This window comes from Micropterus dolomieu, linkage group LG11 (assembly GCF_021292245.1).
Source record: "Micropterus dolomieu isolate WLL.071019.BEF.003 ecotype Adirondacks linkage group LG11, ASM2129224v1, whole genome shotgun sequence".
Classification (NCBI taxonomy): Eukaryota; Metazoa; Chordata; class Actinopteri; order Centrarchiformes; family Centrarchidae; genus Micropterus; species Micropterus dolomieu.
The window spans coordinates 14,566,080-14,586,452 of record NC_060160.1 but is presented as its reverse complement, the minus strand read 5'-3'; the positions used below and the strand labels follow the sequence as shown (position 1 = coordinate 14,586,452).

The 20,373-nt window shown below is 38.2% G+C and overlaps 2 protein-coding genes across 5 annotated transcripts in view; both read left to right on the top strand.

The window, feature by feature from the left end:
* Window positions 1-19,585, top strand: part of wdr93 (WD repeat domain 93) — a 49,318-nt gene extending 29,733 nt beyond the window's left edge. For 2 of the 3 annotated variants that reach the window (XM_046062764.1, XM_046062766.1), the window contains exons 8-17: window positions 15,811-15,895; window positions 16,007-16,139; window positions 16,433-16,503; window positions 16,851-16,940; window positions 17,115-17,246; window positions 18,123-18,330; window positions 18,442-18,502; window positions 18,597-18,753; window positions 18,864-19,044; window positions 19,196-19,585. In XM_046062764.1, coding sequence (XP_045918720.1) covers window positions 15,811-15,895; window positions 16,007-16,139; window positions 16,433-16,503; window positions 16,851-16,940; window positions 17,115-17,246; window positions 18,123-18,330; window positions 18,442-18,502; window positions 18,597-18,753; window positions 18,864-19,044; window positions 19,196-19,304 — 1,227 coding nt within the window. In that variant the 3' untranslated portion in view covers window positions 19,305-19,585. The remainder of the gene's footprint in view (window positions 1-15,810; window positions 15,896-16,006; window positions 16,140-16,432; window positions 16,504-16,850; window positions 16,941-17,114; window positions 17,247-18,122; window positions 18,331-18,441; window positions 18,503-18,596; window positions 18,754-18,863; window positions 19,045-19,195) is intronic. The other variant, XM_046062767.1, reaches the window with a different exon arrangement.
* LOC123979047 (unconventional myosin-VI-like) overlaps window positions 1-20,373 on the top strand; it is a 52,576-nt gene that overhangs the window by 17,466 nt on the left and 14,737 nt on the right. Inside the window, exons 5-18 of one of the 2 annotated variants that reach the window (XM_046062762.1) lie at window positions 293-422; window positions 962-1,067; window positions 1,680-1,735; window positions 1,849-1,946; window positions 2,056-2,220; window positions 2,814-2,894; window positions 4,890-5,070; window positions 6,229-6,373; window positions 7,836-7,993; window positions 8,385-8,476; window positions 8,907-8,979; window positions 10,321-10,448; window positions 11,368-11,463; window positions 11,828-11,998. In XM_046062762.1, coding sequence (XP_045918718.1) covers window positions 293-422; window positions 962-1,067; window positions 1,680-1,735; window positions 1,849-1,946; window positions 2,056-2,220; window positions 2,814-2,894; window positions 4,890-5,070; window positions 6,229-6,373; window positions 7,836-7,993; window positions 8,385-8,476; window positions 8,907-8,979; window positions 10,321-10,448; window positions 11,368-11,463; window positions 11,828-11,998 — 1,680 coding nt within the window. Of the gene's footprint in view, window positions 1-292; window positions 423-961; window positions 1,068-1,679; window positions 1,736-1,848; window positions 1,947-2,055; window positions 2,221-2,813; window positions 2,895-3,081; window positions 3,166-4,889; window positions 5,071-6,228; window positions 6,374-7,835; window positions 7,994-8,384; window positions 8,477-8,906; window positions 8,980-10,320; window positions 10,449-11,367; window positions 11,464-11,827; window positions 11,999-20,373 lie in introns of those variants that run through there. The other variant, XM_046062763.1, reaches the window with a different exon arrangement.

The window sequence follows — 20,373 nt, the reverse complement described above, 5'->3', positions numbered from 1 at the left end:
TTCCCTGGGGGGAAAGCACCAGGTGGTAAAGAGGAAAGGGAGGCTAGAAAGGGGTCACCAAGTCAGACTGGCAAACCCAACCTGATCCCAGTCACTCACTTAGGAAATGAGGGACAGCTGGTAGATGGGGAAAGCAAGTCAGGGAAAAAATGTAAGTCCGAGCAGCCTTCACTGGGCTCATTTTCACCTCAGTTGTCTCTCATTATTCAATCATATATATGTTGTTTTGCTGTTTATTAACGTCATCTAAATACAGTGACTACACTCATACCTGTATGTACATCTCTTACAGACATATGTGGCCAATATATTGATAGCTGTGAATCCTTACTATGACATCCCCAAACTGTATGGGCCCGACTCCATCAAGTCGTACCAGGGGAAGTCACTGGGAACTCTGCCACCTCACGTCTATGCTATAGGTGAGAGCTCATGCCATCTAATCACTGTTAACTGAGGACATAACATACATAACTACAAACTGAAGTTATATTACTCTCACTAAAAGAGTAACAGAGTTGTATTTGAAAAGTGTTGCTTATAAAATATTGACAAGATATTGTAATGGCACTTTCTGAAAAGGCTTTGGTGTGAACTCTAGTTTATCTGAATTGAATGGATTTTTTTTTTTTTATTAAGGGGATTGCATCTTTACATTATATATTATTTTATTGCCAGGCTTCCCAATTCAAATGTAACTTTGTAATCAAAAGGGGAAATTCATTTGGTCAGAGGTGGAAATAATACAGTACAAAAAACGGAAATAAGTGACCTTCTTGTTAACATACTAGAAACAAAATATGAAATAGCACAAATTAGCATAATTAAAACAATGTACAGTCTAAATGAAATATACACCAAGTGTTTCACCTCCTCAACACTTGTTACATTCTTATTCTTGCATTATTTGATCCTTGATATGTATTATATTAGAAAGTTAAGGGATTTTGTTTGTTTTTAGCTGACAAAGCCTACAGGGACATGAAGGTTCTCAAGATGAGCCAGTCCATCATCGTTTCCGGTGAATCTGGCGCTGGCAAGACTGAAAACACCAAGTTTGTTCTCAGGTATGAGTCCACGTGAATCATCCTGCATCCCATCTTCATCTTCCCTTCACACTCACCTCTGGTCCTTTCCCTCCTGATTGTGTGTTCATGAGATACAAAGTAGTGTTGCAAATTAAAACTTTCCACTCTCTTTCCAAACGAAGACATTTGCCCGCTGCACTTTGACTGCACCACAATGAGAGTTACTGATAATACTTTGCAAATATCTCATGAAAATAGTGAACAGTGTAGGTAGTAATACAAATTGAAGCTGGACACAATTGCCAAATAAACTTGCAAAAATGATGGCCTTTCACACCCTTGGTGTCAGTTTTTATACAAGTTGCATGTGGCGTCCAATTCCGTAGTGTTGTTAATTGTTGTTATTTTCCAACTAGCTTTCAGAGCTCTGTTTTTAGAGGGCCACTCCAAACAATACAGAAATGAGTGATCAGATAAGGGGGAGAAGTAGTTAAAAATATTTTTTTACTTTTATGTCTAGTAGTCGTAGCTGCTTTGAAAGGGAAAGCTGTTGTAGTAAACTGTGTAAGCTGAGTGTCTTTTTGTCTTTTTAAAAATTCTTTATTAAAAATATTCATCATTGTTGACATCAGTTTCATCCCCATCCTGTAGATATCTCACCACAACATATGGAAGTGGTCAAGATATTGATGAGAGAATTGTAGAAGGTAATATAATAACAAATCTAAAACAACTATGATTAACTATTGATACTGTTTGCACTGTATGGGTACAGTGTGATCCTGATTCTTTTTTGTCAAATCTCTATTTCAAATCTCAGCAAATCCCCTCCTCGAGGCCTTTGGAAATGCGAAGACAGCCCGGAATAATAACAGCAGTCGCTTTGGGAAGTTTGTGGAAATCCACTTCAGTGAGAAGGTAATAGATGATCATTGATTACGTTCTAGGTTGGTCGATCATTTTCTCTGTGTGGACCATGAATTTTAAAATCTGATTTTAAGACCTGATTCTTGTCTTGTGTCACCAGAACGCGGTTGTGGGTGGATTCGTCTCTCATTACTTGCTAGAGAAGTCGAGGATTTGCATGCAAAGTAACGACGAGAGGAACTACCACATCTTCTACAGGCTGTGTGCCGGGGCATCCGAGGACATAAAGAAGAAACTGCACCTGGATTCTCCAGACAGCTTCAGGGTCAGTGGGCTTAGACAGACACCAGGGTCTGCGGTGTCAATATTTCTCATAATTTTGAAATAGACATTGGTTGGCAGTTCTATTGAAGCCCACTAGATGTCACATTAACTTATTTTTAGTGACGTCAAGAGGTCCTCCCAAGCAAAATCAAAATCCCTCAGAAACAGAATATTTCACATTTTAATTATATCTCCTTTTAAATGCAGTTATCAACTCAGCAGGGGCAAAGTCAGAGAGCTTGAAGGTGTTTACCCCAGCCTTTATTTTCTTCTACATGCGCTACAAAGCAATGTCTAACAAAACAACAAGCAGCTCAAGCTGTTCCTTATGGATGTTTTATCATAGTGTCATTATATTAGATCCCTGAGGTGACACCCACATCAACAGAGGCAATTACTTAATGTGATTCGCTACTAGTCAGCTGTGGAGGATTATTGGAAGACAGCAGAGTAAATCTTTTAGATGATGGAAATCAATACAAATATCCCCAGTAGGTTTGCCAGCCACGAGGGAAATACATTTATACAGTGTCTGTGTTATTTATAAAAACACTAATTATGTTTAAATGAAAAGATGATTTTTCTCCATTGCAGTACCTCAACCGAGGATGCACCAGATATTTTGCCAGCAAGGACTCTGATAAACAAATAATGCAGAACCGCAAGAGTCCTGAGGTAAGGTCACGTTCAGTTCTGGCTTAATCACTCTAACCCAACACATGATCAGTTTGGACACTTGTCTTACATAAGCCTACTGTGTGGCAACATATTTTATGTCAATGAGCAAAGGCGAATAGTGTATTGTAGTGCAACACTTTTGAATTTCAATCATTCAGACAGATGAACACGATTCTTTTCTCAGTAATGACGTAAGCACTGGACAGAAAGCAAATCCCAGACCATATTCAAGGAAATCAGCTGCAGATGTGGAATGATATGCGTGAAACTCCTCAATAGGAATATTTCATGCTGAGAAATTAGTTCAGGTCTGTATATTTGATGAATTATGTACGACATGAAAAAGAATCAGTGCCCGCAAAGCCTGAAGGAGATGTGTAATTAATATCATGAAACAATTAGAAGAGTAAGTGTGACACGGTGCGCTCTCAGGGACTAATTACACATGTTCATTTCACTTTTTGTTTGCTAAGATAGAATAATATCTACTTGTATGTTAATCAGTGTTTCAGGAAAATCAGGTGAGATAGTGGTAGACGAAGGAGGTACTTTCAGTTCTCTATTAATTTGCTCATGATGAGTTTATGTACATGTGATTTTTGCATTGACATATTGTAAAAATACTGATAGATTTCTACAAGTTCACAGGCAGCTGGTGTTAGATTAGCCATACTGGTCCAGCTTTTAGCTATTCTCTGTTTATTAATCTTTCAAAACAATATGTCATTTCTAGTTTTCTCTTGAAATATTGGATCCTTGGTGGAGATTAAAATGTGTTATCACCTTCCCCTTCTTACATTTGTAAGAGACATTATAGCACTGTGTAATTGTTATTGTAAGTACCTGTGTGTTAATGCTAAATAAGTCATTGTACATCTGTCTGTCTTTCCACATGTTATATAGGACAATAAGGTGATGTTTCCTTTTTTATAAGGGCTTTGTGCTCCCTTTATCCCTTTATTTATTAGTCTTTTTCCTGAAGTAAACACTGAGACTCTCAGGTTTTATGTGCTGCTGTCTGTAGTGCAAACAGGAAATAAGAGTGCATGCTTCCTCTTTGTCTGCATGTGTCTGCCAGGTTTGGTTGGGGCTGGCTGGTGTTTAGATAGAACAATACAAAGACTGTTTGCTTATTCCGCTTTTTCAGTCATACAATGCAGGGCTGCACAATTAATATATATATATATATATATATATATATATATATATATATATATATATAATTATTATTGTATATTTTCCATAGTTAATAACCAATATTTGTTAGAGGTTCGTTTGTAAGATTGACATTTTAGTTTGAAGGCTCATTATTTTTAAAAATGCAAAACTTCAATAAAACATGGAAAAGGTGCAAACAAAGCATTTTGGTCTCATTTATACAAGAACTGTTAATGGTGTCTTATCTTACATTATAATCAGTTGTATACGTTTACTGATAATCGTGCAGCCCTTGTTAATTATAACTGTATGATTTATCTACGATCTTGACTCCTAATGAATCTTGAAGTGCTCTGTTCCAGTGACATTTTACACTGCATGTCTGTTTTTTCTGATTTCATCATCCCTGAGATATTGCTAGATGTTACATTGGCTATGTTTTTTCTTTAATTGTATAAATACAGTGCTTGTCAAGACATTTGGAGACAAGGCTACTGTAGCGGAGCGACCTTATAGTAGTTCATAGGATGGTGTGCTTGCTGTGTGCCGTTGGTGGAGGCTCTTTCAACACATTTATGTAAAATATTTTGGTTGTTAAAAGTATGTTAAACATGTGGCTTTCATAGTTGCAGCGTTGGAGCCCCTTTAATTCAATTTAGAGTCAGATTTACTCAATATTAAAAGAAAAATTTATGAAACTGCTAAAATATAGAACAGATTGTCGTTCGGGAATTGCATCTTGTTTGAGTAAATCGTGATTTGAATTGAATTCTCACTCAGTGTCTGTTTCTCTTGTGATCTCAGCTTTTTCTGACTCACTCATGTGTTTTGTAGCATTTGAACGTTGGTTCTCTGAAGGACCCCCTTCTTGATGACCTGGGTGACTTCAATAGGATGTGTGTGGCCATGAAGAAGATCGGTCTGGACGACACAGAGAAGCTGGACCTGTTCAGGGTGGTTGCCGGCGTTCTGCATCTCGGCAACATTGACTTTGAAGAGACAGGGAGCTCCTCAGGTTAGACAGATCAGATAAGCTCTTTCTTGAGAACTTGTCATTGCAAGGGTTTCTGGAGATTAATTTGACTGTGTCGCTATGTGGGATTTTTCGCTGAAAAGGTCTTTACATTAATTATAATAATTATAATACATTTTATTTATAGAGCACAAACAATAAAGTGCTTCACAGAAACGGAGAGAAACATGAATTGAAATACCACAGTGAATGATAAAATAAATGAGGGGTAAAATTTAAATAAGAAATAACAAGAAAATAAAAACCTCTTTTGTTTTCAGGAATGAAACAGAAGATCACTGCCCAAAAATCTCATATTACGCAAAGGTTCCTAAGGGATTAATTAAAAGGTCCAAAATATAATCTGGAGCCAGGTCATGAAGAGCCTTATAAGTAATCAATAAGATGTTAAAATCAATCCTAAAACTAACAGGGCTACAGGTATGTAGAATCTTTAATGAGATGGAGCCGATTGAAATCACCATAACAAGTAGGTGTCAGTTCGCTTTTTCAATAAATGCGATCGCATACAAGTTACAGTATTAGATCAGTATAAAAATACTGAAGAATAGATCTGCTGTCCTTGGATGTCACCATCATTTAGTCTCAAACGTTGATAAAGAAAATCTCTGTTTCCCTGGTAACCAAGATCCATGTTCGTCTAATTTTCTGGTTCATTCTTTCTCTTTCTGATTCTACAACCAAAGAGTCTGTGAATTAAATAAGTCAACTTTCAACTTCTCTTGAGGGCAATTTTCAGAAGGATCTCCCTTAGTGTATCTTATACCCACTGAACCTGAATACCAGTTTTGTATCAGGCTGTTGAGTCCTTCATTATCCTGCCAATAAAAAGTTGACAGTGCATGTTTCATGTTGGGGCATAGCTACAAAACTCTGATGATTTTACAATGGTTTGTAAAAATTTTATGTATTACTACAAGACCCCGAGTTCTAATCTCTACTAAGTCAAATTAGTACTAAAATGGATTCAACTCATCTTAAATTACAATCCATTAATCGTGTGATTGCATTGTTGTTTTGATATAAAAACTGTTTGTAATGATTTCCCTTAAAATCCATTGGCAAGAATTCAGAAAGTACGGCTGATACAAAGGGAAGGAATTATCTTGCACATTTTCAGAAACTTGCTGTATGTTTCAGGTGGCTGTGTCCTGAAGAATCAGTCAGGCCAGACTCTAGAGTACTGTGCTGATCTGCTGGGTCTGGACCAGGATGATCTGCGTGTCAGCCTCACAACCAGGGTCATGCTCACTACAGCAGGGGGCGCCAAAGGAACAGTTATCAAGTAAGAACAACAGCACTCTGCTCCAAAGGTCTATGACTCTTTGCAACTTCTTTTGAAAATGTTTTTGTAGAGGGAAAAAAATGATCCTCTTAGTGCCCTCAGCAGTCACCGTCATTGTTTACAGACAACTGAACTCTCTCAGTGATGGTTCATGATAGGTCTGAAAATAGCTGATAATCCTAGACTACAGATTAACCCACTAGAATGTTATTGACCCAGGCAGTGGCCAGGCAGATGTTGCAGTACTTATTGATACTATCCTGTAGGATTAGTATTAAGATACATGACGATGACTTGAAATCCTGACACTGAATTAAGCATTTATTTTATGGTCTTAAATATGGTATTAGCAGAATATATAATGGATCTTATTCTTTGCAGACAAGACTCAAACACCACTGCTAAATGACTCACAGCAAACTTCAGTGGAAAGGACACAGTAACACAAATATAGAGTGGTCTTGCTTAGGTTAACCATACTTCTACATGATTGCACATGGTGCAGTATTGGCACTGTCCCTCTGTACTTTGGTGGTGATGTGGTGTTTGATAGATTAATATTGCAGAAGTACCAGATGCTGGCCTGGCCTGGAAGAGTTTTCTCCACATAAATAATGCAGCCTGTATCTTAGGAGGCAGGCGAGCATGGCTGCAGTACAGTGCAGGCCTGGTGTCTGGGGAGCAGGTGGAGCAGAGGGGGCCTGGCTTTGTCATTAAGCCCCAGGGGGATCCACCCAATCCCTGGGAGGTTGAGGGTTACAGAGGGGATGGTGCGACGTGATCGCATCAGGGATGACTGAGTCTCTAACTAGTGCACAGATGAAACATTGCAATGGATAAAAATGCCACTGAGATGAATTGTAAGAATTTCATGTGTTTTCAAAGACTTACTGCCTTTAACTCATGTAATAGTCAAATGGAGAAAACGTGACCTATTCTCTGCCTGAATAGGCTGCCTTTGCCTTAGCATAGGTGGACTATTTCGATTTGTAATGGATGAGGGTTTTATTTCTTTTTCCGACTGGGCGGGTAGAAAATCTAAAGACAAAAAATGGGCAATGATCTATCATAGCAAAAGACAGATCTTTTCAATTTAAATTCACCTTCTTCTCAGCTGGGACTGCTGAGTTGAACTTAGGGTCACTATGGACTGCACTTTCCGTACACTCAACCCCTTTAAATAATTTAAAAATAAATTGTCGTAAAGCACCATTAGAAAGTCTAGTAGAGTTCAAGGTTCGTATTTTAGTATTAATACCTCATCTTTGGCTTTTTCTTTAATGATTACCTAGCTTGACTGTAGAGATCAGAAGTAGAATGGCATTATGCAGCACATCAACAGATCTAAAACTTTGCTGCCTTGTGAAAATTGGGTTGATTAGCGAAAAAAAAGTTTAATCAGAGACTAGCATGTCCCACTTTCAGACTGTCTCTCACTGCCCCACTTTGTGTTTCCCTCCAGGGTGCCTCTAAAGGTGGAACAAGCTAACAATGCCCGCGATGCCCTGGCAAAGGCAGTGTACAGCCGCCTCTTTGATCATGTGGTCAAACGAGTAAACCAGTGTTTCCCCTTCGAGTCGTCCTCCAACTTCATCGGGGTGCTGGACATCGCTGGGTTTGGTAATAAAATGCAGTTAGTGTTCAATAAAATGTGGAAGTTTCACTTAAACTTAATATAATGTGTAGATTTAGCCCAACATCACTGACAACATAACGGACAAACTTAAACCATGATTTTCTGCAACTTGACAGCATTTTGCTGCTATTTATCTGTCATGTTTTTTCCTTGGTTTGTTAAGAATTCAGTCTACTAAAGAGACACTTGTCTGTGCAGCTTGTTTTTTAATATAAGTACCCTAATGCATAAACACACTTTATTACCAGGGCTCTTGCTTGAGAAATCATTTCCCCCGACTGCCATGATTAATACAGGCTTTGCACAAATTTTCATTTTTGAAAATTAATTGAAATATGTACTTTTTCTGCTTCTTCTGTTTTTTCCTCCTCTTAGAGTATTTTGAACACAACAGCTTTGAGCAGTTCTGTATCAATTACTGCAATGAGAAACTGCAGCAGTTCTTCAACGAGCGCATTCTGAAAGAGGTGGGTGAACAGCATGTGAATTAAGGTGATTTGGTGTGGTTTACTTCTTCATCCTAGGAAACTGGCCATGTCATGTCGCTCCCAAGCCGAACTTACTGACTCTTTCATGAGCCTGGAGGAAGTGTTTGGCACACTAAGCTTCTCTGTCCTTCTCTTCTCTGATTCCACGCTTAGATTTTCCCTCCTGCGCTCTCTCATTAGAATGCTAATTTCTCAAGGGAAATGATGAGGCTTGTTTCTCTCCTGTGATCTTTTAGCGTTATTCTCTTCCAAGGTCTGCAATTAATGTGCCACAATTCTTGTTGAATCCTCTTTCTCATTATCTGAATCGTGTGTTGTCGTTTTGATGCGTTTGTTTTTGTTTGTTATATCAGGTGGATTGAGTTCTGAAGCCACTCACAGGTTTTGATTTTTGACCATGTCTGTGCAGGAGCAAGAGCTATATCAAAGGGAAGGGCTGGGAGTGAATGAAGTGCACTATGTTGACAACCAGGACTGCATAGGTAAGTCTCTATGTCAGCTTCCTTCCAACTCTGCAGCTTTCAAAACATTACTCCTCCCCCGTGTGCTCAGTCACTTCTCAAAAGTTCCCTGAAAAATGTAACAGCTGAATATTAAAAATTTGCAGCATTTGCATTGCAAAATAAAAAATAATAATTCAGGGCTAATAACCTTGTAATGATATTTCCTTGTAAAGCTGATCCGATGTCTGACTTGAGCTGGTTTCAAATGACTAGAATCAAAGATATTCATGTGTAGAAGTATGTGTTTTGATGACTTCATGGATCTGTACCTTGGGTGATATTCAGAAATGAAGAGAGGACCGACAGTTAGGGACAACATTAAGTGAAGAAGTGTTGTCTTTTGAGGGCTTGTACTTCAATACGCAAAATGACTGATCGAGACGTGGCTGCCTGTTGAGCCCACACACCACAAATGTACTTAGGCTGGTTCATGAGCTTCATCAGCTCACTCACATTGCATTGATTGGGGCCATTCCTTGTGCTCTGGCCTACACGTCAGAGTAGCAAGAATACACCTGTCAGGGGGACAAAAATACCAACTTCTCATTATTGAAGAAGCTGGCATATCCATTTGTCTGAAGGGAGCAAGCGTAATGAGGATTTGTGGGTTTTATGGCCCCTTTTTGTGCAATGAGAAGCCGGAGAAATAATGCCCCCTTGTTTTTGTTGTCTCTGTCCTCGAATGAATTCTCGAATTATGGGATGAAGTAGTCAGTGTATCAAGGTGAAGCAGTTTGATTTGTATTTCAAAGGCTGTGATTATTCAGGTGCGAGGTTAACTGACAGCCGCAAATAACATTTATGACTTGCAAATGACCGTTTGGGTTGGCCATTAATTCACTCATCAATCTTCAGGATTTATGCACAGGTGCTTGTTCATGCAAATTTTTTCAGAGGTCCTTGGCTATTAGATTATATTCCAAACACAGCATGCCGTATGAATAATTCAGATATATGGCTAAATGAACATCCTGATGAACATGTTTTGTGCTTTGAATATTCACACCCAGAAGCAGTAAACAGTGGAAATTTCCAATAAATGTCATTTTCATAAACTGAATGTTTAGTGATTTTATAACTTCTGTATCGTAATGATGAGTCCCACCTCACGCTTCCTAAATACCTTCACAGGGATTCACGTGTTTTATTGTTTACCCTAAAATCTCTATAAGCATTTGATGAAATATTATCAGTTTGGAAAGTGTTAACAGTAAGCATTAGGGTATTACTTTTCATACTGATGCTTCATTGTATGTTGTAGAGCTGGGCTTAAACATGAATGAAACATACTGTTGCTGATGCACATAACTGTTGTTCCAGACCTAGTAGAAGCAAAGCTGGTGGGAGTCCTGGACATTTTGGATGAAGAGAACCGTCTTCCTCAGCCCAGCGACCAACACTTTGCACTGGCTGTTCATAGCAAGCATAAAGACCACTTCAGACTGACGGTCAGATCTCTTAGCTGTGTTCTCTCTTCCCTCTCCCTCCCTCTCTCTTCTTTTATTATCTTTCTTATTTTCTCCCTCTCCTTCTGTCCTTGGTTTTTGTCCAGTAATCTGCTATTGTTCTCTTCCTTTGTGTCCTAAGTTCTTTTGTGAGAGCAGGCAGCGATGTAACTGCACATAGTGTTTTTCTCATTGTGGTAATTTTTACTCTGCCTGTTTGTAACAGCAGTTTTGTGAATGATGCACAGTCCCAGTCCCTCCCTCTGTCTCTGTTATTGTCCCCTTAGTTCGTCACTCTGCCTGTATCTCTTCAAGCATGAAATCCTTTTAAAACTGTAGCCTTGACACCAATTCAAATTTAAGATTAGAGGTGGCTGGCTGCAGCCACATAGTGCAGGGAGAGTTATTACTCAAATGAAGACTATTCTTTACATTTAATAGGATGAAACACATTGATCTTAATCTAAAGTGCTGGAATGTCACATTTTTGCTGTACAGTGTTCACATTGAGGATAATTTATAATGCTTTCCCTCACTGATGAAGCTAATGGAGCTTTAAAAAGCTGGGTGCTACATTTTATTTATTATCCCTGAATAATATTGGTAATGGATTTTTCGGGTCCATTATAATACGTGAGCCAGATAAAAATAATGTGGCATTTAAAAATATATATCTCAACTGTGTACAGTTGTTATATCCCTTTTTAATATCAATGTAAGTAAACATGTTAAATAACAAAAAAATACAAATAAATTTTTTTTGCTGCACTTCACTGATCCAAATGCTTCATTCTCCAAAGCTGCCCTCTCCATTCAATAAGGGTGTGGATGAGTGAGATTCTGCTGCAGAGATGGTGATGGATAGATGATGTGTTTTAGCACTGTCATTAAATTTGATTTGCTTTCTTCCTCCCCCACTTAGGTTCCCAGGAAGTCAAAGTTGACCATTCATAGGAATCTCCGGGATGACGAGGGCTTTATCATCAGGCACTTTGCTGGAGCTGTCTGCTATGAAACAGTAATTCTTAACATATATCTTATGTAGGACTGTTGGGTATGTGTGATATTCACAAAATCCAGTAATATCATGTTTTTACCAAACAACTCTACTTATTATGTGTCTACCAGTTCCATAAGACAATGGAGTTACTAGCTAAGGTTAAAGCTAAGTAAAACTCAATAGTCAATGAAGTCAATGTCACATTTTAAGTCTCCAGCTAATGATTATTTTCACTGTTGAGTAGTTACAATACATCACTTATACTTGTGTGTTGTATGCTGCAGGGATTAAGGCTTTCCTCATTTGTCTTTGTATTTTGTACATCTGTATAAAAGTCTGCCACTACATAAATGTATGGATTTGCGTGTGTTTGTGTCCATAGACTCGGTTTGTGGAGAAGAATAATGATGCCCTCCACATGTCCTTGGAGAGCTTAGTGTGTGAATCAAAAGACAAATTTGTTCGAGAGCTGTTTGAGAACTCCAGCACCACCAAGGACTCCAAACAGAAAGCGGGAAAACTCAGCTTCATCAGCGTTGGCAACAAGTTCAAGGTCAGAGTGGCTGAACATAAATAAACTCATTTTTAGTTTATCATAATACTTAACTATCGCAAATAATAAGGAAATCAAATGTATTTTTTTCTATTGAATTATGGATCTGAATCTAAACACTTGCTACAATACTTTGTGGGATGGTAGATCATATCTTTTATTGTCCGATAGAATTAGAATAGCATTATTTAATTTTATATATTTTGACCAACTGGATTGGGGAGAGACTAACTGCATAGTATGTAGTCCAAATTAAAGAATACATAAAAATAATTCATATTAAATTTGATATTTGGTTGTCTAGTAATTCTGTAAAAATGCAATTATTTAGATGTAATATTTGCAATACATGAATTTGCTGAACATGCTTTATTAAATGTGCTGCTTTCCTATTTAAACATGTAAAATGTTGTTGAATATTTCATAACACTCGTTTTTAACTCTAATCTCTAGACATGTTCAGTAACTTTTCACCTTTCCACTCTTCTTCCCATCCCTCTTTCTCCTCTTTATTCAAGGTTCCCGTCTTTTAGATTTCCTCCTCTCTTCCATCTCTTTACTCTGAGAAAACCTTCCTTTGTGGATAAAGCTGGATAAAGTCAGCCTGAGGTATAATAGAGAGGAGTTAGAAAACAGGGAGAGTGAAAGAAATAAGATAGAGGAAGAATAAAAGAAAGAAAGAACTCTTTCTCATAGACGTTTGTTGAGCGAGCCATAAGTACAGAACTTCCAGCCACATGTCTCAACAGCAATCAAAAAACTCAACGGCAGTCTTATTTTGACTCGAGGTTTCTTTATTATTAATGTACCTTCTTTGCTTGCATCACTAATGCATAAGATATGGACTCAAGATAAGATAAATGTATCAAAATGAGCACTCCTTACTTGTATTTTTAAAGCAACATTGTTTATTCATCTATTTATAAGTCATCCACAGTATGCCCATGCTCAATGGTCTTGTACATTTCTGTTCTGAAATTACTAATGGTAAAGGCGATCTCTGGTAAGGAAAAACTTAATGCAGGTTGCGAAAAATGCAAGGCAGTCCTCCTTCTCTGAGGTAATTGCCAAAAAACTATAATAATGCACGTGCCTTTTGTGACGACACACTGATTTATGTAACAATATCACCATGTAACTAAGGTCCCATAGTGCATCAAACAAATCAATAGTTTGGATGTGCCAAATTTTTCTCTAGTTAAACAAAGGGAGAAAAAAAACTGAAATGTTTGTCTTTTGACTCAAAGAAGAACGATTTGAAGTCAGCACTCAGCATCAGTCGCTAACGTTAACCAAGTCAGAAGCCAGTGTAGTCATGGACTCATCAACCAACATTTTAACATCCACATTAAGGCAATTACAGTATCAGCATAGACTAACTGTAGGAATAAATCAAGAATTAAAGGACTTGTGTTTCAGCTGGATTTAGAATGATTTTCTTCAATAAGCTTGATTTATTTGATCAGACAGCTGCAGCATTTCAGAGGGTCTGGGACAGGTCAGCTCACTGTCCCTAGAGTCAGAACTAATCATGGAGAAGCTGCACACTGTTTTTATGTACCACATTTCTGCAACAAACTCTCAGAAAATCATTCTTTTAGATCAGGGCTTAATACTTTTGTGTTTGTTACTGCATTTTGTTATTTTTTTATTTTTATTTATTTAAAATTGGGACTATTAATTAATATCTATTAATGTATTCTACTGTTTAATATGTTTTATTCTGTTTTACATGTATCTTATTTCAATCCTCTTCTTTGTTTTAATCCTTTAAATCCTATTTATGTGTGTCTATTATGTTTTCTTTTTATATCGCCTTGTTTCTTTTATATCATCTTAATGCCTTTTATGTGTTGTGTAATCTCGGAATCAATTGAGCTGTTGGGGGCAACGGCCAGTGTTTGGCTAAGTATAGCCAGGTGATATCCAGATAGCGGACATCCAGGCCAAGACGTCCTCTTCACCATCATTGTTTACAGTCTGCTCTCATCTGACGTCGATTTGAATGTGGATACATTTTGAAAAGCTAATAAAAAGCTAATATGTACAGGTGCTGGTCATATAATTAGAATATCATCAAAAAGGTGATTTATTTCAGTAATTCCATTCAAAAAGTGAAACTTGGATATTATATTCATTCATTACACACAGACTGATATATTTCAAATGTTTATTTCATTTAATTGTGATGATTAAAACTGACAACTAATGAAAATCCCAAATTCAGTATCTCCGAAAATTTGAATATTACTGAAGACCAATACAAAAAAAAGGATTTTTAGAAATGTTGGCCAACTGAAAAGTATGAACATGAAAAGTATGAGCATGTACAGCACTCAATACTTAGTTGGGGCTCCTTTTGCCTGAATTACTTAGTTGGGGCTCCTTTTGCCTGAATTACTGCAGCAATGCGGCGTGGCATGGAGTCGATCAGTCTGTGGCACTGCTCAGGTGTTATGAGCGCCCAGGTTGCTCTGATAGTGGCCTTCAGCTCTTCTGCATTGTTGGGTCTGGTGTATCGCATCTTCCTCTTCACAATACCCCTTAGATTTTCTATGGGGTTAAGGTCAGGCGAGTTTGCTGGCCAATTAAGAACAGGGATACCATGGTCCTTAAACCAGGTACTGGTAGCTTTGTCACTGTGTGCAGGTGCCAAGTCCTGTTGGAAAATGAAATCTGCATCTCCATAAAGTTGGCCAGCAGCAGGAAGCATGAAGTGCTCTAAAACTTCCTGGTAGACGGCTGCGTTGACCTTGGACCTCAGAAAATACAGTGGACCAACACCAGCAGATGACATGGCCAGAGTGATGGCCATCACTGACTGTGGCAACTTTACACTGGACTTCAAGCAACGTGGATTGTGTGCCTCTCCTCTCTTCCTCCAGACTCTGGGACCTTGATTTCCAAAGGAAATGCAAAATTTACTTTCATTAGAGAACATAACTTTGGACCACTCAGCAGCAGTCCAGTCCTTTTTGTCTTTAGCGTAGGCGAGACGCTTCTGACGCTGTGTCTTGTTCAAGAGTGGCTTGACACAAGGAATGCGACAGCTGAAACCCATGTCTTGCATACGTCTGTGCGTGGTGGTTCTTGAAGCATTGACTCCAGCTGCAGTCCACTCTTTGTGAATCTCCCCCACATTTTTGAATGGCTTTTGTTTCACAATCCTCTCCAGGGTGCGGTTATCCCTACTGCTTGTACACTTTTTTTCTACCACACCTTTTCCTTCCCTTCGCCTCTCTATTAATGTGCTTGGACACAGAGCTCTGTGAACAGCCAGCCTCTTTAGCAATGACCTTTTGTGTCTTGCCCTCCTTGTGCAAGGTGTCAATGGTCATCTTTTGGACAGCTGTCAAGTCAGCAGTCTTCCCCATGATTGTGAAGCCTACAGAACTAGACTGAGAGACCATTTAAAGGCCTTTGCAGGTGTTTTGAGTTAATTAGCTGATTAGAGTGTGGCACCAGGTGTCTTCAATATTGAACCTTTTCACAATAATCAAATTTTCTGAGATACTGATTTGGGGGTTGTCATTAGTTGTCAGTCATAATCATCAAAATTAAATGAAATAAACACTTGCAATATATCAGTCTGTGGAATGAATGTATACATTATACAAGTTTCACTTTTTGAATGGATGGAATTACTGAAATAAATCAACTTTTTGATGATATTCTAACTATATGACCAGCACCTGTATATAATGGCATAAAGAGCACAAAAAGACTTGGACTCAGTGTTACCTGAGGAAGAGCACTAAGCTTGAAACGTGTTGCAATCCAGAGTAGCTGACAGGATTTTTTTTTATCCTTAGGACCCAAACTTCTCTGGAGATGTGGATGTGAAATGGTCTCCAGTCGCAGTCAAGATAAAAATCAAGCCACCCAAAATACCAGCGGGTATAATTTTACCTGGACCAAAAATGTAGTGTGGTATAATTGAAGTAAAACAGCATGAGCATGCCAAATACAGCCGAGTAAATATCACATCATGTTTCTGCTATTTTGCAGGGCTTGAGGTCTTGCAGATGGCAGACTTTTTGACACACAGTTTGGCTCTGGACAGAGACACCAGCAGCTGTCACCAATGGGAGGAACTTGGGTGTTTCAATACAGATGCAGGAAAAACAATTGAAAGCCCAAGGTACAATAAACTATACAAAAATACAATCATCATTTCACAACTGAGCTAGTTCTGTTGTAGTTTTAATACACAACATAATTACGTAATACATACATGGGCTTTGATTTAAGTATTTGCATGAAATGTGTTTGAGTCTTTTAAGTATTTTATTTGTTTTTTGGTCAGACCCCCTGACTTCAACCCACCTTCTGAAACCTTAGTTGGGCTAATATTGACAATATTGCCTGTAAATAAATAATTTTATGTAATTCTCAGCCTTCTTCTTGTCTCATGTTGCACTGATTCTTTTTCAGACGTTGCACCCACCACTTTCTTCTGCCTTGTGGTCAGTTTCCTGGTGAAAGTAAAGCAAAGTCTCAGCCAGGTTTGTAATGGAGGAGGGAGGGTGCTGGCTTCTCCAGTATTTGAAATATGAGTGTTGAATATGTGAACTTTCCATGATAAAGAATAATTTAATACAGTTGCCCAGCACGGTTTCAGAGGCATTCCCACAAAACCATGTGACAGAATAATAGATCATAATCAGGGACTTTCTGTTTTAATGAATAACCTTTGGAGAATTGCAGATTGACAGGCACAAGGGTATACCCCTTGAATTCCTGTGGATTACATCCCTCATATTCAGTCAATCCTTTCTAAACGCATTTTCAAGTCTGTGGTGACAGGCTATGCTCCTATTAATGTCATCTTTAATTTCTGACCTTTTCTCAGCAGGATTGCCTGTTGCTGTCTGTGTGTGGTGGAGTGGTAGCCATAATCTTCTTCAGTATTTGCTGAAAAAAACACCTAAGAACAAACCAGGTATAGGATATTTATTTGTTCATTTATTTGACATGAATTTGCTAGAGATGCTCAAAACCGCATCTTTAAAATGTGGTCCCGCTTGTGAAGAGCTCACGTGTACGGTGCTTTTTTCTTTGTACTGGAGAGGACAGGCATACATTTTTGGTTTTGACCCTTCTCTTTTTGAGGCAGATGTGGAACCCATGCCAGATGTGTTGTGGCCAAATGAACAGGAAATCCTCTGCTCTGCTGTTAGTAGATGCACCCATTACATAGCTCTTGGGCTCGATGGCGCTTTGGTGTGTGTCTGGGACAGACAATCTGGTGAGCAAATCTTATGGTGAGGTATATCTAATATTTCAGCAAATCTGACCCCAGTGTCATTTAGCTGTAGCCAGAGCTCATACGCAGTATGGAATTTGATTAGTAATTTCCAGGTGTGGATAAGTTTTTCATGGTGTTTGGAGCAATTCCAATTTACGACCTCCAAGCGTTCCAGGTGCACAACGCCAAATGTCCAAAAAAAACGTGACCGAGACAAACTGACATGCAACTGAACCTTCAGCAATGTCCTTGGTGTTAATTAAAAAGATAGCCGTTTTTAATGAAAACAAGTGACAAAGATACGATACTCGTGTTCACGTTTAGCTACATTTGTAGGTAATCTGCGAAAGTAAGTAAATGTAGTATATTTCCTAATGTTTTCAAATTTCCCTGAATAACTTTTGGGCAGAGAAGATTAGATTTTAGAAGATTTTAGAGATTATTTGTCATAAACCAGCTACCTAATTGGTGACATGTTGACACAATTTATATGCAGAAATTATATAACAGATATTGTAAATTTTAATTAACACAACAAAAAAGTGTCAAGAGGCGTCTTCTTCAACAAGTCAGTTACACTAGCATACTGTTAGGTCTGTGTTCTTAGTGCTTCTGTGGTTCAATGCCCCCCAAACACTCGCACACATCAAAGCATGACTGAGATATATTTAGAATTTCCCCGAAAGAATGTTAATTGGTTAGCGATAATAAGGCTGAATCAGTTTGTGGGAAGATGTAATGACACTTCATGTGTGTTTGTGAGTGACTGACAAGCTATTAGCCAAGCTTACAGCCATTTCTGCTTGTTAGAGGTTTGTAATATAAACAAGGTCATGGCTTGTTTGATTCGCTTTCATTTTCTTGTCTTCCCTGCAGGCTCTCCATTGTGTGTTGTCTTAGTGTCAGCAGCAGACAGTGCCTTCTTCAGAATGCAGTTTGTGGATTATTGGCCTGTGTCTGCTAATGATTCCCAGACTTTTACTGCAGCAAAAGTCCATCTTTTGGTGCTGTGTAAAAGTGGAGCAATTCATACAGTAACCACAGGGCGAGGGACACAATCCTGCACAATGCAGCTGACTGAAAGGTCTGTGTAATACATACATATTTACATATTTTATTTATACATGCAATACATTATAAATGCAATCATATTGCATCAGGCAAAACATTTTCACACATTATTTCCTATCTACAGGCCAAAAGACAGCAAGGACCTCCCAACTGTCACTATATCAGTGCCTTTCCTGCAGAGCTTGGTAAGAACAAGAAGTTAGTAACTGAGTTTAGTTCATAATACAAAATTTCTAAAACTTACAGTATTTTCTACTTTATTTTTCTTGCCTCAACTAGTCGCTTGTGGTGCAAAGAAATGGAAAAATGTTCCTCCAAGATGTCATCAACAAAACCACTGTGTGCTTCTTGATTCCTCCCACAACTCATGTGATTGCTACTCCCTGCACTCCTGTTTATGCTCTGAACACCAGACAGCAAACTCTGTTCATAAAAGGTAAACGCAAAGCCAAATGTTTGATTTGTTTTGCATTACGTCATAGGAAAGTTACACAACGTTACGTTACGCAAAGTTACATGAAATAGAACTTTCATTGTCTTACACAGGTGACAAGGACCCCAGCTGCGGTGCTTCTTCTAAAGACAGAAGCCAGAGTCAACTTTTCATCTTCTGTTTCGGAGAGTCTGACATCATTAAGGAGTACAATGTTTCACAAACAAAAACAAAACAAAAAACATGGAGCTGTGTCACTTTCGAGGAAACCTGCAATTTCTACCTTCAGCAAAGGTTGCATTTTTTGTGTTTTAATGCCACCATAATCTGAATATATTGTGTACAGTAATTTTTTATGTGTTCGCTTGATGAGTCAGCCCAAAAAATTCATATTAGCATGTTAAACTAGTGTCTTGTCATGTGTTTCCTGTATTTTCATGTGCAGAGCACTGTCTGTGGATGAAAGGAACAAAGCAATAATGGAGACCTGGAAGCAGCTGCAGGATACTGCAGTGATGGTACAACATAGACACAGCAGAGCTGCAGCCAGCTGAAGAACTGCAACAGATTAATTTCGGTACTTTTGTATGTGTGCATGTACATTTTAATTTATAGCACCTTTACTGCTCTGCTCTCCTTGACACAGATTATTACACACAGATGTAATTTGCCATGTGAAATTGCAGCAATTAGCGCAATATAGTGTATATGTTTTTTTTTTCCTTTTTGTTAAGTGAATGGATGCTGTTTAAACTATGCATTCCAGACTTGACATCCCTTTCGCACCTAATAAAGATTATATACTGAGCAGTAAATAAAGAAACATTGCAAATAATGAAGTATGATATTTAAACAATGAGGGCAGTACACATTAAAGTAAAATGAATAAAACCATAGTAAAATCTAAACCTGCAGTGTGGAGCCTTTGTCTCCCCTTCTGGCAGTGAGAGTGATTTAGGGCTAATTTGAGAGTAATTGACTATTTGGATTATGAATCACAAAATTACACAATGCCTCTAATTTAGCTATCAGCTTTTAAATTAAACTTGAGTTTGTAACAATCAAGACAACAAAATGAATACTGCTTCCAAAAATACATCTTTTAATGAATGTTTCTGCTGCAGCAACAGAAAGTTCCACTGAAATCAAGTCCTGTCATGGACCAAACAGGTACATACATTACAGTGGGTACGGAAAGTATTCAGACCCCTTTAAATTTTTCACTCTTTGTTTCATTGCAGCCATTTTCCAAAAATTAAAAAAGTTCATTTTATTTCTCAGTAATGTACACTCAGCACCCCATCTTGACAGAAAAAAACAGAAATGTAGAAATTTTTGCAAATTTATTAAAAAAGAAAAACTGAAATATCACATGGTCATAAGTATTCAGACCCTTTGCCGTGACACTCATATTTAACTCAGGTGCTGTCTATTTCTTCTGATCATCCTTGAGATGGTTCTACACCTTCATTTGAGTCCAGCTGTGTTTGATTATACTGATTGGACTTGATTAGGAAAGCCACACACCTGTCTATATAAGACCTTACAGCTCACAGTGCATGTCAGAGCAAATGAGAATCATGAGGTCAAAGGAACTGCCTGAAGAGCTCAGAGACAGAATTG